Source organism: Aquarana catesbeiana, linkage group LG13 (assembly GCF_042186555.1).
Source record: "Aquarana catesbeiana isolate 2022-GZ linkage group LG13, ASM4218655v1, whole genome shotgun sequence".
Lineage (NCBI taxonomy): Eukaryota > Metazoa > Chordata > Amphibia > Anura > Ranidae > Aquarana > Aquarana catesbeiana.
The window spans coordinates 238,870,292-238,888,125 of record NC_133336.1 but is presented as its reverse complement, the minus strand read 5'-3'; the positions used below and the strand labels follow the sequence as shown (position 1 = coordinate 238,888,125).

At 44.7% G+C, this 17,834-nt stretch overlaps 1 protein-coding gene across 1 annotated transcript in view; it reads left to right on the top strand.

Moving 5' to 3' along the window:
• LOC141117046 (SLAM family member 9-like) overlaps positions 1-16,007 on the top strand; it is a 44,864-nt gene extending 28,857 nt beyond the window's left edge. The window contains exons 2-3 of the mRNA XM_073609630.1: positions 5,346-5,612; positions 15,064-16,007. Of these exons, the coding sequence (XP_073465731.1) occupies positions 5,346-5,612; positions 15,064-15,221 (425 nt within the window). The 3' untranslated portion in view covers positions 15,222-16,007. The remainder of the gene's footprint in view (positions 1-5,345; positions 5,613-15,063) is intronic.
• The last annotated feature ends 1,827 nt before the right edge of the window (positions 16,008-17,834 follow it).

Here is a 17,834-nt window from a genome sequence, read left to right as displayed (position 1 = left end):
ACTTTGCCAAACCCATACACACTATACCTACCGCTTTTATGGATGAATTCACCAAAGCATGTAGTGAAAGGGCCTGCCTGAATACTTTCAAATGGTACTGTTTAAAGTGTTGTTCTCCTGTTATCTTGATAGGTAGTTTCAGAATGTAAAAATGTGCTTCAATTAGGACAGTGTGTATTCATATTTTTGTATTATGACACTTCTTACCTGTCCAGTGGGCTGCCAATAGTGTAAGTATGGAGGGGCTGGCCAAAGTAACACACATTATTTATGCATTCAGCTCTCAATGAAGTGGAGAGGGTTACCTGTCCAAAACATCTCCCCCCACCCTAAAATTTTTACAATGGGCCATCAGAGAGGGTGAGGAATCTGATAAGTGTACCTTATACTTTTGTCTTTAAATACTCCTTAAAATAAATGTTATACTGATGTTGGCCAAGAATGTTTATGTCTAATCTGCTTGCAATGTTATGTGCAAAAGTACTAATTTTTATTTTTCTTGTTTGACTCCACAGTTTCCTTTAAACCGACAGGAATGGCAGACTGTGGCTTCCCAGTTTGCCCAGCAGTGGGACTTTACCAACTGCGGAGGGGCAATAGATGGGAAGCATGTCCACCCCCCAACTCGGGGTCATACTATTCTATTGCAATTATAAGGGGTTTAATAGTATTTTGTTGTTGGCGGTGGTGTTGGCGACATACGAGTTCCTGTATGTGGACGTGGGGAAAAATGGCTGGATGTCGGATGGTGGAGTCATCGCCCAGGCGGAGTTCTTCAGACGTCTCCAGAATGGCGGCTTGTGCTTGCCACCTCCGGAAGACAACATGGCAGGACTCCCATTTGTCTTCATGGCTGATGAAGCTTTCGGGCTGGGTGGCCATCTGATGCGGCCATTCCCGATGAGGACCCTCACTCTGGACCAGAGGGTTTTTAATTACCGGCTGGCCAGAGCTAGAAGAGTGGTGGAGAATGCATTTGGAATAATGGCCAGCCGGTAACGCCTATTTCTCACAGCGATCAACATGGTGGAATATAAAATAAATCATATTGTCCTTGCATGCTGCATACTCCATAATTTCTTAAGGAAAAATGCAACAAACTATGTGGCCTCAGTTGGGACTGAGGCCGGCTTTCCTGATCCTTCAACTCTGACGGCACTTGAAGCTGGCCGTCCTGGCTTGCCCCCCCAAAGCGCCCGCGAAGTTCGACAAAAGTATGTAGAGTACTTTGCGGGTAGGTGGGCCATTGATATGCCAGACAATGTGTAAAATATGTTTGAAATAAAAAAAAATTTTAGAAACTGAACTCATATTTCATTTGATTTACTGCTTGTGTTTCTTATCTGTCTCCTAGGTTCTCCAGTGTCCTTTTATTTTTGGCCATTTTCTTCAATAGTGCAAACATAATTTATTTGATATATGAGGTGACAATCTCTTCTTCAGCTAACTATTATGTTGTGGGTCTGCTACACGCACACATTGTTTTTGTTGTTAATGTACGTAATGCATTAATGATAAAAAAGTAATCATTCTTTTCAGCTCCATGAATTAATTGCTTTGAGTCCCTAAAATGGCCTGATTGGGTCAGATTTAGAGCACTGTAGGGGTTATCTACTAAGGGAAAATCCACTTTGCACTACAAGTGCACTGCAAGTGCACTTGAAAGTGCACTGAAACTGCACTGAAAGTGCACTTTTAGTGCAAAGTGGATTTGCCTTTAGTAAATATCCCCATTGTCACTGTAACTATACCAACTTACTCCAAAAACTGGTATTGAGCATTGAAAGAAGAAGCCACACATTGGGGTTTATTTACTAAAGCTGGAGAGTGCAAAATTAGGCTCACTTCTGTATAGAAACCAATCAGCTTACAGGTTTTATTGCCAAAGCTTAATTGAACAAGCTGAGGTTAGAAGCTGATTGGCTACCATGCACAGCTGCACCAGATTCTGAGTGCTTCGGTTTTAGTAAGTCTACCCCATTGCTGAGTATAAAACATTTTACTTAACTGGAGGTGTTTTGGGGGTGCAACCCCTTCCTCTCATCTACTTTAGTTATGAGGAAGGGGTTGCACCCACAAAACGCGTACATTGATATCCCGTGATGGCAGATAGCAGATGTTGACACACTGTGTGCATCTTAAAAATTTGGCTTTCAAGTTTCTTTAAAACTTTAGTAAAAATAAAAAATTCAATGACAAACTATTCACTTTTTGGGGGTTTTAGATTCTGCCTAAAACATCAATGATGTTCTTCATCTTTTGTTGTACATCAGTGATATTTTGCTTGACCATCTCTAAATCACGATTGCACACCATTATCTCCCCGATGAGGTCTTGTGCACTTGCACTGTTGAAATTAGTTTCTTCTTCCACAACATCCAGATCACCTAAAAATAAAAAACACACCATGTATTATAAATATGCAGGCATACATCTATTACCTAAAGCTGTGATCTCAGACACTGTCTGTTGTAGTCACTATTTCACCCACTTCATGAACCTCTCCTTCCTCCACATCTTCTTCATGGTGTGTGGGGATTTCCCCTTCTTCAGTAGGTGTGGGGTTAATGGTGTCCTCATATGTCCTGATTCTTTTCTCCCCTATGTGATTACAAAAAAGGTATACTTAGCACACAGATATTTGAGGCAAGAAATAGGAATATGAAACATTGCTTAAAAGTGTCGTACAATTGTCTGTTTTGGCAGAGTTCCAAGCTGAAGACATGATTTTTTCCCTTTCTTAAAGCTGGAATACTTGCCTTTTTTGGTAAAGTTTCACTCATGGAGAGACCCCTGGTATCCATTGGAGCACCTGTGTGGGACACCCTAAAAAGGATGTTCTGGTGTCCCACACTAGTGCTTTCAGATGTGTAAACAGCTGCTGAGTGTCCTCTCCTTACACTGAATCAAGTTTGCATTTCATTCTAGTTACAAACATATCTAGACAACAATGTACTGAATTTATTTTTATACAAATAGACCTGAACAAATGTAGTTAACCTGCATCTGCCAAAAACATTGTCTTAGTTGGCGAACGAACGATGTTTACTATGAACGATTGCTGTGCCCACGAACCTGAAACTTGCCATTTTAACCTGTACAACAGTAAAAAAAAGCATATGGAGCAGCATGCAAGTAATAATAATAATAGGCACACATGACAAATACTTACTTTTTAGAAGCAGTTTCCTGATCCTGCTGTACTTCTCCCTCAATTTCAGGTGTGACCAGCGTTTCCTCAATTTCTCCTTGAATAGTCGTACCCCAAAATTCCTATGCAGACTTCTCACAACTTTAGTCATGATCTTGGCCTTTCTCACATTTGGGTTTGGGTAAGGTCCATACTTCCCATCATAGTCGGCCCTCTTCAAGATGTCCACCATCTCCACCATCTCTACAAAGGACATATTTGAGGCCTTATATCTCCTCCTGGATCGGGACGTTTCTGGCTCCAGGCTTTCATCGTTGCTGCTATTATCACGCACCTGCTGTGTCTCCGCCATGTGCTCTCCCACTGCGCCGAAAGAGAAGGGGCAAGGAATATACAAGAAAGAAGGTCAGGGGTGGAGCTCCGAATGCAATGCAAATTGAATGCATTTTCGAACATTAGAAAGGAAATAGGAAGTGAGGAGGGAGGTGCAGGAAGTTGGAAATATGTAAAAATCTACACAGAAAAAGCAGTATTCGCATACATCTGAACACAAGATGTGATTTCAGTGCGGTTTCCATTGATGTCCATGGAGAGGAAAATGGCACAACACACCGCAGTAAACTCGCACAGGACCCTTTTTGTTGCTGCATCACATTCGTATAGCAATCACAACGCATAGATGTAAATGACTATCATTGAACACACTATGTTTTTGGATAACATGCAAATCTAGGCTTTTGTAACGCATCAAATTCATAACAAAATCACATAAGTGTGAACCGGCACTGAAGGGCTTTTATCCAAAAGAAAACGAAACTGGAAATTACAGGAACTTTTTATTTTTTCTTGAATCCATCTTCAAATAACGATCAGCAAACATGATGCAGAACAGGAATTCAGGCTTACAGAAAGGATATTGTGTGCAGCATACTTAAAGCGGTATTAACCACTTAAGGACCGAGCACACCGTATTTACTCAGCGGTCTTACAATCGCACTTTTTTTGGAAAAAAATACTCTTTTTTTAATTAAGAAATAAGACAACAGTAAAGTTTGCCCAATTTTTTTAATAATTTGAAAGATAATGTTATGCCAAGTAAATTGATACCCAACATGTCACGCTTCAAAATTGCGCCCGCTCATGGAATGGTGACAACAGTTTACCCTTAAAAATCTCCATAGGCGAATTAAAAAAATTCTACAGGTTACCAGTTTTCAGTTACAGAGAAAGTCTAGTGCTAGAATTATTTCTCTCGCTCTACCGATCGCGGCAATACCTCACATGTGTGGTCTGAACACCGTTTTCATATGCGGATGCTACTCACATATGCGTTCTCTCCTGCATGCGAGCTCGGCGGGACGGGGCGCGTTTAAAAAAAAAATTTCTTATTTATTTTACCTTTTATTTTTTAATTTTTACACTGTTCTTAAAAAATTAAAGCGGCAGAGGGCACCGGAGCATGGCGGGAGGGGGGCCCTCTCCCGCTACTGATAGAAGTGATCTCGCTGCGAATCTGCCGCAGAGACCACTTTTATCTGAAAGCGGACCGCCAGCCGAAGAAGAGGATACCGGGGTTATGGTAGCTAGCTGCTGCCATAACAACAACATTCCTCTTCAAAGTACCGATGTAAAACTGTGGCGGGCGGTCCGTAAGTGGTTAAACCCAAGAGCAAACATTTGTCATATAGCAGCTTACCAATTCTTAGATGTGATGGCTGCGTTTGTTTTTTTTTATTTTATTTCATTTATTTTTTTTTTTTTTCAGCTTGTGATCCAGCCAGTAATTCTTGTTTTTTTCAAAAGAACAAGCTCTTCAGCAGATGTAGCAGTTAGAGGGATGAGACAAACCCTTTACCACTGACTGGGGAGCGGAAAATGAGCTCAAGTATAACCCCTTAAAGCCGAGGCTGTATATGCACGTACGGTGGGCGCTAAGGGGTTAAATGCCACCAAAAGAAAGCGCTATTTGTGTTAAAAATGATATAAATGTCATTTATGTACAGTGTTGCATGACCGTGCAATTACAAGTCAAAGGAACACAGTACCGAATAGCAGAACATGGTCTGGTCCCGAAGCAGGTAAAATCTTCTGGAGCTGAAGTGGATCATCTATTTTTACATGGAAGCTCATTTCTAGCACCAGGGATTAGAAGTTTTAATACTTTTCTAGAATGTTATCTGCTTCTTCCCTCCAGGTAATCTAACGGCTGAGAATGTCACCATCAACTCCAATGTGACTAATAATAAGACATGTGAGGTCAGCTTGATGTGTTTGGTGGACTCAGTAATTGGAAGCAAAGTTACCATCATTTGGAGGAGTTTAAACAGCAGTAATGTTAACCAGACAGAGAACATTGTGTTTGTACCTCCCAGTCATATCAACTTTATCTATATATGTACAGCAAAGAATCCGGTCAGTAATGTCTCGAAGAATGTGGTTCCCTGGCTATACTGCAACAATGGTAAGTACACTAACAATGCAATTTGTTAAAATTCATACTTAATAGTGAACCCATGCTATGCCCACTGAAGGGCAAAAATACTTTACACTATATTGCTGAACGTTTTGGGACACCTGCCTTTACACGCACATGAACCCAGTCTTAGTCCATTGGGTTTAATATTATTAATATAACAGTTTCAACTCTTCTGGGAAGGCTGTCCTCAAGGTTTAGGAGAGTGTCTATGGGAATGTTTGACCATTCTTCCAGGAGCCCATTTGTGAGGTCAGGCCACTGATGTTGGACAAGAAGGCCTGACTCGCAGTCTCCGCTCTAATTCATCTCAAAGGTGTTCTATCGGGTTGAGATCATGGCTCTGTGCAGGCCAGTCAAGTTCCTCCACCCCAAACTCGCTCATCCATGTCTTCATGGACCATGCTTTGTGCACTGTCTACCCAACTGACTCTCTGGAGATCTCCCAAGGCAAGAAAAAAGAAGTCTCAAGCACATCACTGGCTTCAAGAGAGACCTGCTACATGTGGCAGTCTCTGCCCTTGTCTGTCTCTGCACCATGCTGTAGTACTCACACTGTCCTCTCCTTGCTCCCACTGTCTCTCAGAAAAGCCTCCTTCCAACTTCTCCTGTGGTAGGATCTCTCCAAGCCAGCACCTGTACCCTGGCCTGAGGTAAAGCCCCTCCTAGACAGGGGTCCTTCAAGGGCCACAGACAGTCTTCTCAGCACTGCATCTCCATCTTCCACACAACTACCCTTCCAGCATGACTCATTCATATTTTAGGGCCAATTTAGTCCCCTGCCAGGCCCACCACCTGGAGATTGGCTAAGCTTCCCTAAATATGCAGAGTAACCATCCTAGCCTCTGCCTTCTAGTTTCTAGAATGTTCTCTAACTTTCTAGAACCAGGGGGGAGGCACCAGAGAGCTGTCTGTATGAGTCAGAAGTACATCTTCACCAGCACACCATGGATCAGCAAACAAGATTGTCCAAAAAAGGTTTTTTAATGGAAAACGGTCACATCACAAGGGAGGTGCAATGTTTCAGGGCCCATCACTTGCCTGACGAAGGGGTCCTGCGTGGCCCCAAAACGTTGCACCTCCCTTGTGATGTGACCGTTTTCGATTAAAAAACCTTTTTTGAACAATCTTGTTTGCTGATCCATGGTGTGCTGGCGAAGATGTACTTCTGTTTGATGCTTCCAGAACCCAACTGGTAATCGTTACAGCACCCATTAATGTTCTATTGCCATTTGTCCGGGAACGTGTGCGACTGGAATATCGAATTGACTGTGTATGAGTCATGCTGGCCTGAATGCTAATAACCCTGACCCAATTAGAGACTCACAGGCTAAGCATGAGTTATAGTATAGTTTGCCTACCCTCACAATAGTAGCACGCACTTGAGGGTGCTACAAGTAGACATCTGCAATTTGTTTCGTTACAAATTCATTTTCCGATGAAATTAAGTATAAATCTTTTTCCATCCCAGAATCCCCCAATGGTTCAACCCCTAGCAAGTAAGTTGCATTCATGATTACGGCCCCTAAGTGTAAACCTCATTTGCCTGGTAGTTGCCCACCCCTGTAATTGCCATCCTTGTGGGATCCTCATGGAAACTGTAAATTACTGTAGTAGGTACCCTTACTCCAATGATCTCCACTCACTTCCAGGTCCTTCGCTGAGCAGCTGTCCTGCTGCATTGTGAACACAGCAGGTCGCCCGCTCAGCACAAGTGCCGTTCAGAAAATGCTTTGAATTTTATTAATGAATGCCAAGCATTCTCTGATTGGGCAAGGCGAAGAGGAGAATGGCGATGCCACATTCTCATAATCTTGCAACCTCTTATGTTCACAATGAAGTCAGCTACTCGGCATGTGACTCAGAAGTTAGTGGAGATCACAGGGTTAGCGGTGTCTACTACAGTGATTTCCAGCTTCTAGTGAGATCCCACAGGTATGGTATATACAGAGTTACATTGGTCCAACTAGGCCAATGTATGTAAAGTATGTAAACATATCTGTACTCTGGTGCAGTCACTGCAGGTGGTGCTCTGAATCCACTGTGAGTGTTTCTCTGGTGTGGTGCTCTCCCACTGGGTTATCTGTTCAGCTGAGCCTTTTTCTTCAATGTAAGTTCTCCTTTCTACAACCAGACCATGTGTCATCACTTCCTGCACCATGCTGCACCTACCCACATATCCATACCTGGAATTCTCCTTTAATGTCAAAACCTAATTCCCAGTGCTTCACGTACACACAACCGGACTTTTCCTCAGAATAGACTCTGACGGTCTTTCCAACGGAGTTCCGACGGAGTTCCGCTGAAACAGACTTGCCTACACACAATCACACCAAAGTCTGATAGTTTAGAACGCGATGACGTACGACGGGACTAGAAAAAGGAAGTTCAGCAGCTAGTAGCAGTAGCCCTTGCTGCCCTTGCGTCGTTTTTGGTCCGTCGGACTAGCATACAGATGAGCGGTTTTCCCGATAGGAATTGATTCCGTCGGAAATATTTGAAACTTTCTATTTCTAGGTCCGTCAGAATTTTCGAAAGAAAAAGTCAGATGAAACCCACACATGATCGGAATGTCCGACAGAATGATTCCGTCTGACCTTTTCTGCCGGAAAGTCCGGTCGTGTGTACGCGGTATAAGAGTTCATTTCAAAGTATTTCAAAACATAAAATATCCAGGAGCACTGAGGCGATTAGCCTTGAGAAAGCGTGCTGGTTGCCTGGAAAATGGTCATTAGCTGGAGAACATTTTAATTGTGATAAATAAACAGCATGTTATGAATGCTTCTGGTTCTTATATTTTTTTGGCAAAAAAAAATCAGCAGGGATAACTTTTTTGCAGGTTTTCACAACTAACACAAACATGATCCCAAACATATATGCAGGCACTACTTATGTATGCGTTATTGGCGCTTTAAAAAAAATTCTTTTTTTTTTTCTTATTTATTTTATTTTTTATTTTTACATTGACCCTTTATTTATTAATTAATTTATTTTTTGATCACTTTTATTCCTATTACAAGAAATGTAAACATTCCTTGTAATAGAAATAAGCAGGTCCTTTTTATTGAGAGATTTGGGGTCAAAAAGACCCCAGGTCTCTCATTTACCCTTAAAAGCAAAAGAAACATTATTTTTTTGACACTTTGACTTAAAAAAAAAAAAATCATCTCTTTAAGCCCGAGAACCGGAAGTGATGTCGGAGATTGCTCCAGTCCCCCTAGGGCATAAAGCCGAGTGGGGGGTGGCTATCTTCCCCACACTCAACTTCCTGCCTAGCCATTGGCCGCATCAGATTGGTTTTCAGGTTACCGATGGCTCTGGTAAGCTCGGAAAGGACCGGGAAGCAGCGTGAGGGGGCGCACCTCTCCCGCCACCTATAAAAGTGATCTTGCGGCGAATCTGCTGAATTACTTTTATCAGGGCCGTCTTTAATTTTGATTGGGCCCTGGGCAAACATTTTCTTGGGGCCCCCCCTCCATTCTGAGACATACAAAAAATAGCAGGTAGACTCAAAATCAGTTTACTGCAGCAGATCACGCAGCGATTGCAATTGTTTGCCAGAGGTTACAGCCTATCATTACTGCTCAATGGCTGGTTTCTAGAGGATACAACACATAATTTCTGCTTGCCGATTGGTTGCTAGAGGTTAATGTACATTATTAGCGCTCACTAATTGGTTGCTAGGGGTTACAGCACATCATTAGCGCTTACTGATTGGTTGCTAGAGATTAAAGCAGATCACTACTGTTTGCTGATTGGTTGCTAGAGGTTCATGCACATCATTACCTCTCACTGAGCAGTGGAGGAATCCCAAATAATTGAGCAAGTAAAGGGGCACATTAATACACATACTACAGGAGAGGTTCAGAGACTGCGGACATACTGCAGAAGACAATCAGAGACTGCGGACATACTGCAGGAGATTACCAGAGACTGCGGACATACTGCAGAAGACAATCAGAGACTGCGGACATACTGCAGGAGACAATCAGAGACTGAGAACATACTGCAGGAGACAATCAGAGACTGCGGACATACTGCAGGAGACAATCAGAGACTGCGGACATACTGCAGGAGACAATCAGAGACTGCGGACATACTGCAGGAGACACTCAGAGACTGCGGACATACTGCAGGAGATTACCAGAGACTGCGGACATACTGCAGGAGACAATCAGAGACTGCGGACATACTGCAGGAGACAATCAGAGACTGCGGACATACTGCAGGAGACAATCAGAGACTGCGGACATACCGCAGGAGACAATCAGAGACTGCGGACATACTGCAGGAGACACTCAGAGACTGCGGACATACTGCAGGAGATTACCAGAGACTGCGGACATACTGCAGGAGACAATCAGAGACTGCGGACATACTGCAGGAGACAATCAGAGACTGCGGACATACTGCAGGAGACAATCAGAGACTGCGGACATACTGCAGGAGACAATCAGAGACTGCGGACATACTGCAGGAGACACTCAGAGACTGCGGACATACTGCAGGAGATTACCAGAGACTGCGGACATACTGCAGGAGACAATCAGAGACTGCGGACATACTGCAGGAGACAATCAGAGACTGCGGACATACTGCAGGAGACACTCAGAGACTGCGGACATACTGCAGGAGACACTCAGAGACTGCGGACATACTGCAGGAGACAATCAGAGACTGCGGACCTACTGCAGGAGATTACCAGAGACTGTGGACATACTGCAGGAGACAATCAGAGACTGCGGACATACTGCAGGAGACAATCAGAGACTGCGGACATACTGCAGGAGACAATCAGAGACTGCGGAAATACTGCAGGAGACAATCAGAGACTGCGGACATACTGCAGGAGACACTCAGAGACTGCGGACATACTGCAGGAGATTACCAGAGACTGTGGACATACTGCAGGAGACAATCAGAGACTGCGGACATACTGCAGGAGACAATCAGAGACTGCGGACATACTGCAGGAGACAATCAGAGACTGCGGACATACTGCAGGAGATTACCAGAAACTGCGGACATACTGCAGGAGATTACCAGAGACTGCGGACATACTGCAGGAGATTACCAGAGACTGCGGACATACTGCAGGAGACAATCAGAGACTGCGGACATACTGCAGGAGACAATCAGAGACTGTGGACATACTGCAGGAGACAATCAGAGACTGCGGAAATACTGCAGGAGACAATCAGAGACTGCGGACATACTGCAGGAGACAATCAGAGACTGCGGACATACTGCAGGAGACAATCAGAGACTGCGGACATACTGCAGGAGATTACCAGAGACTGCGGACATACTGCAGGAGACAATCAGAGACTGCGGACATACTGCAGGAGACAATCAGAGACTGCGGACATACTGCAGGAGACACTCAGAGACTGCGGACATACTGCAGGAGACAATCAGAGACTGCGGACATACTGCAGGAGACAATCAGAGACTGCGGACATACTGCAGGAGACAATCAGAGACTGCGGACATACTGCAGGAGATTACCAGAGACTGTGGACATACTGCAGGAGACAATCAGAGACTGCGGACATACTGCAGGAGACAATCAGAGACTGCGGACATACTGCAGGAGACAATCAGAGACTGCGGAAATACTGCAGGAGACAATCAGAGACTGCGGACATACTGCAGGAGATCACCAGAGACTGCGGACATACTGCAGGAGACAATCAGAGACTGCGGACATACTGCAGGAGACAATCAGAGACTGCGGACATACTGCAGGAGACAATCAGAGACTGCGGACATACTGCAGGAGATTACCAGAGACTGCGGACATACTGCAGGAGACAATCAGAGACTGCGGACATACTGCAGGAGATTACCAGAGACTGCGGACATACTGCAGGAGACAATCAGAGACTGCGGACATACTGCAGGAGACAATCAGAGACTGCGGACATACTGCAGGAGACAATCAGAGACTGCGGACATACTGCAGGAGATTACCAGAGACTGCGGACATACTGCAGGAGACAATCAGAGACTGCGGACATACTGCAGGAGACAATCAGAGACTGCGGACATACTGCAGGAGACAATCAGAGACTGCGGACATACTGCAGGAGATTACCAGAGACTGCGGACATACTGCAGGAGATTACAAGAGACTGTGGACATACTGCAGGAGACAATCAGAGACTGCGGACATACTGCAGGAGACAATCAGAAACTGCGGACATACTGCAGGAGACAATCAGAGACTGCGGACATACTGCAGGAGACAATCAGAGACTGCGGACATACTGCAGGGGATTACCAGAGACTGCGGACATACTGCAGGAGACAGAGACTGCGGACATACTGCAGGAGACAATCAGAGACTGCGGACATACTGCAGGAGACAATCAGAGACTGCGGACATACTGCAGGAGATTACCAGAGACTGCGGACATACTGCAGGAGACAATCAGAGACTGCGGACATACTGCAGGAGACAATCAGAGACTGTGGACATACTGCAGGAGACAATCAGAGACTGCGGACATACTGCAGGAGACAATCAGAGACTGCGGACATACTGCAGGAGACAATCAGAGACTGCGGACATACTGCAGGAGACAATCAGAGACTGCGGACATACTGCAGGAGATTACCAGAGACTGCGGACATACTGCAGGAGACAATCAGAGACTGCGGACATACTGCAGGAGACAATCAGAGACTGCGGACATACTGCAGGAGACACTCAGAGACTGCGGACATACTGCAGGAGACAATCAGAGACTGCGGACATACTGCAGGAGACAATCAGAGACTGCGGACATACTGCAGGAGACAATCAGAGACTGCGGACATACTGCAGGAGATTACCAGAGACTGTGGACATACTGCAGGAGACAATCAGAGACTGCGGACATACTGCAGGAGACAATCAGAGACTGCGGACATACTGCAGGAGACAATCAGAGACTGCGGAAATACTGCAGGAGACAATCAGAGACTGCGGACATACTGCAGGAGATCACCAGAGACTGCGGACATACTGCAGGAGACAATCAGAGACTGCGGACATACTGCAGGAGACAATCAGAGACTGCGGACATACTGCAGGAGACAATCAGAGACTGCGGACATACTGCAGGAGATTACCAGAGACTGCGGACATACTGCAGGAGACAATCAGAGACTGCGGACATACTGCAGGAGATTACCAGAGACTGCGGACATACTGCAGGAGACAATCAGAGACTGCGGACATACTGCAGGAGACAATCAGAGACTGCGGACATACTGCAGGAGACAATCAGAGACTGCGGACATACTGCAGGAGATCACCAGAGACTGCGGACATACTGCAGGAGACAATCAGAGACTGCGGACATACTGCAGGAGACAATCAGAGACTGCGGACATACTGCAGGAGACAATCAGAGACTGCGGACATACTGCAGGAGATTACCAGAGACTGCGGACATACTGCAGGAGACAATCAGAGACTGCGGACATACTGCAGGAGATTACCAGAGACTGCGGACATACTGCAGGAGACAATCAGAGACTGCGGACATACTGCAGGAGACAATCAGAGACTGCGGACATACTGCAGGAGACAATCAGAGACTGCGGACATACTGCAGGAGATTACCAGAGACTGCGGACATACTGCAGGAGACAATCAGAGACTGCGGACATACTGCAGGAGACAATCAGAGACTGCGGACATACTGCAGGAGACAATCAGAGACTGCGGACATACTGCAGGAGATTACCAGAGACTGCGGACATACTGCAGGAGATTACAAGAGACTGTGGACATACTGCAGGAGACAATCAGAGACTGCGGACATACTGCAGGAGACAATCAGAAACTGCGGACATACTGCAGGAGACAATCAGAGACTGCGGACATACTGCAGGAGACAATCAGAGACTGCGGACATACTGCAGGAGATTACCAGAGACTGCGGACATACTGCAGGAGACAGAGACTGCGGACATACTGCAGGAGACAATCAGAGACTGCGGACATACTGCAGGAGACAATCAGAGACTGCGGACATACTGCAGGAGATTACCAGAGACTGCGGACATACTGCAGGAGACAATCAGAGATTGCGGACATACTGCAGGAGACAATCAGAGACTGCGGACATACTGCAGGAGACAATCAGAGACTGCGGACATACTGCAGGAGACAGAGACTACAGACATTATACAGGGGATGGTCAGAGAACTTTGAGCAATGCACAGCTTTACAGTTAAATAACACAGCTCAGGGTTTAAACAGTCAGGCATTTTATGGTTGTAAGGACATACCTGGCCAGCCAAACTTACTACATACATTCAAGACTGTGGGTGGGGCTTCCACTCTCTGCTCTCACTAAAGCAGCTGGGAGCTCCACTGATGCTTTGTTGGGGGGCCCACATCACCCGTGAATGGTCGCCCCGATGACAGCTTTGCAGAGTGCACAGAGGACATGGGAGGATGCATTCCGCGCTAGCCAGCTGAGAGGGGCGGGGCCGGGAGCTCCACTGACGCTCTGACCCCGCCCACGTGCAGCCTGTGTACTGGGTATAGAGCGCCTGTAGTGAGAGCCAGTGATCGGAGTGGGAGTGTCATTGGAGCTCCCGGCCCCGCCCCCGGACCTCTGTATTCACCAGCCAATATAGAGGGGGCGGGGGCGGGGCCGGAAGCTCCACTGACACTCGCACTCCGATCACTGGCTCTCACTACAGGCGCTCTATACCCAGTACACAGGCTGCACGTGGGCGGGGTCAGAGCGTCAGTGGAGCTCCCGGCCCCGCCCCCTCTCAGCTGGCTAGCGAGGAATATATCCTCCCGTGTCCTCTGTGCGCTCTGCAAAGCTGTGATCGGGGCCCCAATTCACGGCTAGCGCGGGCCCCCCAACAAAGATTGGGCCCGGGGCAAGTGCCCTGTTTGCCCTGCGCTAAAGACGGCCCTGACTTTTATCTGAAAGCCAACTACCTAAGGAAAAAACAATACCATGGTTATGGCAGCTAGCTGCTGCCATAACAACATTATTTAACGTCAAAATCATGATGCACATTTCCAGTTAGGCAGTTGGCAAGTGGCTAGAGAAACACTGACTCTTACTTCTCATGCTGCAAATCTTAGTTGTCTTGCTGCCATGCCAAACCTCAATGCTTTGTGCTGCTCTCCTGGAACACATATGCTGATAAGGAGCTTCAACTCTGATTTTCTTGATATTCACCAGGTCAAGGATTTATAAAGTATTGATGTCAGTTAGTCACAATAACAGTCAGGAAATTGGAAAGAGGTCAGCAATGGCATCCATGTCTCTGTCAGGAAATTCTTGTGGCCCTTTTTATGAATGTCAGCCTCCTATTAGCTGCTTTCTTTGGGTTTGATTAGAATGGCTGGTATAACAAAAAATAAAGTAATTATACATTTGATAGAGTTATATCATATTTTATTTTACCTTCAATTCAGGAATGGATAGAGAAAACACATCAAAGGAAGATTATACAATGGTGAACCTCATACGTCTGGTGATATCTGGCTGTGTCCTCTTGATCTCCTGCTGTATATTCATCCATCATATGAAGACTGAAGTGATCACACAACCTCCGGAGACAGGCACCATCTGAAGACCGTACACTGAGCTCAGTGCTCAATGTAAAGTGGGAATATGTGTCTGTTTAGTTGTGCTTTACCTGTAGGTGAAGAGGAGATTCACATTGAGGGGTTTTGGAATGACAATCAATACCATGTAAATAAACAGAACTCTCTGGAATACAAACTGAAACTGTCTACGTATTATACAAGATCACGTATTCTAATTACTTATAAAAATAGGCTGTGAAGTCCCTAGAGCTGATTTATTTGGAAAATGCTTTGTAGGGTGTAGCTAGAACAGCCCCAGCATTGTGAAGACATTCTAGTTATGTACAGAGTGTGCCGTGCCAGGAAACACCAGAATTCTGAGCTTGGATCCATTGACAAACTTGAGGTGTTTTCTAAAATCGCCTAAGATGTCAAGTTCTTCTTGCTTTACTGAAGTTATCATGGAAGAACTGTAGCACCTGTTGTTTTCAATTGACAAGTATGTGTTTTCGATTTGGTGGGCCCCATGCTGGTCCTTCCTAAAGTCCCCATGCTTGGGTCTGCTTCATAAGTATGTTTCTATGGGTTGGTAGCCACCAAAGGCTCACTATTGAAGTGCCCATTGTATTGATGTCCAATTAAGAGTTATTACCACCTCTTGCTCTGCTGATTAAAATAATAAATCTATGTTCCAACCCTGATGACAGAAAAGGCTCCTCTGCTAAATGGTTGTATTTGTTATTGTATATGTATAGCTCAAAATTGCCTGAAATTAGAAAGAGGAAGTTGTTTTCTTCCAAACATTTTAGGCAAAATATATGACTTGTCACACCCCTAGTTACTCTTTCCTTGGCTCATAAAGGATTTACACTATATTTTTAACTTTCAATATTTTTTTATTTTTAAAGTAACAAGACAATGGTATAGAAAGTACATTTGATGAACAACATAACCTATAAATGTAACATCAGGATATGCAAAGACAGAACAGTTACTGATAGTGTTACTGGGAATGGTTATAGCACAGGGAAAAGGTATAACGTAGGAACAAAAGGAGGGGGATAGGGAAGGGGAAGGGAAAGGAGAAAAAAGGGATAAAAGGGGTTGGGGGATTTCCCTTGTGCTCCTTTCTGTAAGTATTAACAACATGGAATTATATGTACTATCAAAATATCCTGTACTTCTAAGAATTTCTGATAAACAGTAAATAGTAAATAGAGGAGTAAGGAAAAGGAGAAGAAGAAAGAGGGGAAAAAAGGGGGGGGGGGAAGCCAGAGGTGAATTAGGAGGAATATATATCTTATCCACGGGTCCCATATCACATCGAATTTCTTAGTATTGTTGCGAAGAATACAGGTGAATCTATCATAACCATGATCCAGTTAAGCTTATTCTTCACAGAGTCAAGAGGAACCATTGACTGTTTCCAGTATTTAGCAATGGTTATTCTGGCAGCCAAGATTATGTATATGATTAGCTTCATTGATTTTTTTTGGGACTCCTTCAGGAAGCTTTTGAAAAAGTGCCGTTTCCGGGATCTATGGATATTAACCCCTGTCACAGAGTACACCAGGTTGAATATACGAATCCAAAATCTAGTGATAGTTGGACACTGCCACCAAACGTGGTACATCGTACCCACCCGGCCACATTTTCTAAAGCATATGGGAGATGCAGATGGATGCATCTTAGCGACCCTGGTTGGTAACAAATACCAGCGAAGGAGGGTTTTATAATTAGCTTCAATCAGTGTTGTGTTAATCAGGGCCATCTTTAAGGCAGGGCAAAAGGGGCAGCTGCCCTGGGCCCTGTAATAGTTGTGGGGCCCAAAGCAGCTGCCTCATACTTGCCAACTATCCCAGTTTAAATTCCCTTGTCTTTTGAAGTTTTAGTCCTGTGCTGTGTCCCAATATCTCAGTGTGAAGTGCTGGTACTAATGCTGCCCAGCTCTGCTTTATTGTTGTGTACAGATGACTCACCTGCAGCTGTAAATAGCAGCAGCATTCATAAGTAAATAGCTGCATTGATATGTAAATAAAGGTGGCATTCATATGTATATCATGCCCCCCTGCAGTGAGGAGATAACGTGCTGTAATCTCTAGTAAGCAATCAGTGAGCAGTATTACTGTACAGTGATCTCTAGCAACCAATTAACAAAAAGGAAATCATTTGCTGTAACCTCTAGCAACTAATCAGTGAGCCATAATGTGTGCTGTAACCTCTAGCAACCAGTCAGTAAGCAGTAATGATATGCTGTACCCGCTGCAACCAATCGCTATTGCTGCCTGATCTGATACACTAAACTGATTTTAAGTCTAGCTGCTATTTATTTTATGTCTCAGAGCAGGTGGAGAGTGAAATTGCATGGGGGGGCCCAAGAAATTTTTTGCCCAGGGTCCATTCAATATTAAAGACGGCCCTGGTGTTAATGAATACTTTAGATAAAGCATAAGCTATATCTTGCCAGTCAGATAATTCAAAATTGGTATTCAAGTCTCGTTCCCATTGAATCATGTAAGGGAGTTTAGTATTCGGATCAGTAAGGGTGGCATATACCGTAGATATTCGTCCCCGTAGGAGGCCCTTCGTTTGGCAAGATAATTAAAAATTTGTAAGTGTAAGAGGTCCATCCAAAAAATTAAGTTTAGAAGGTATAA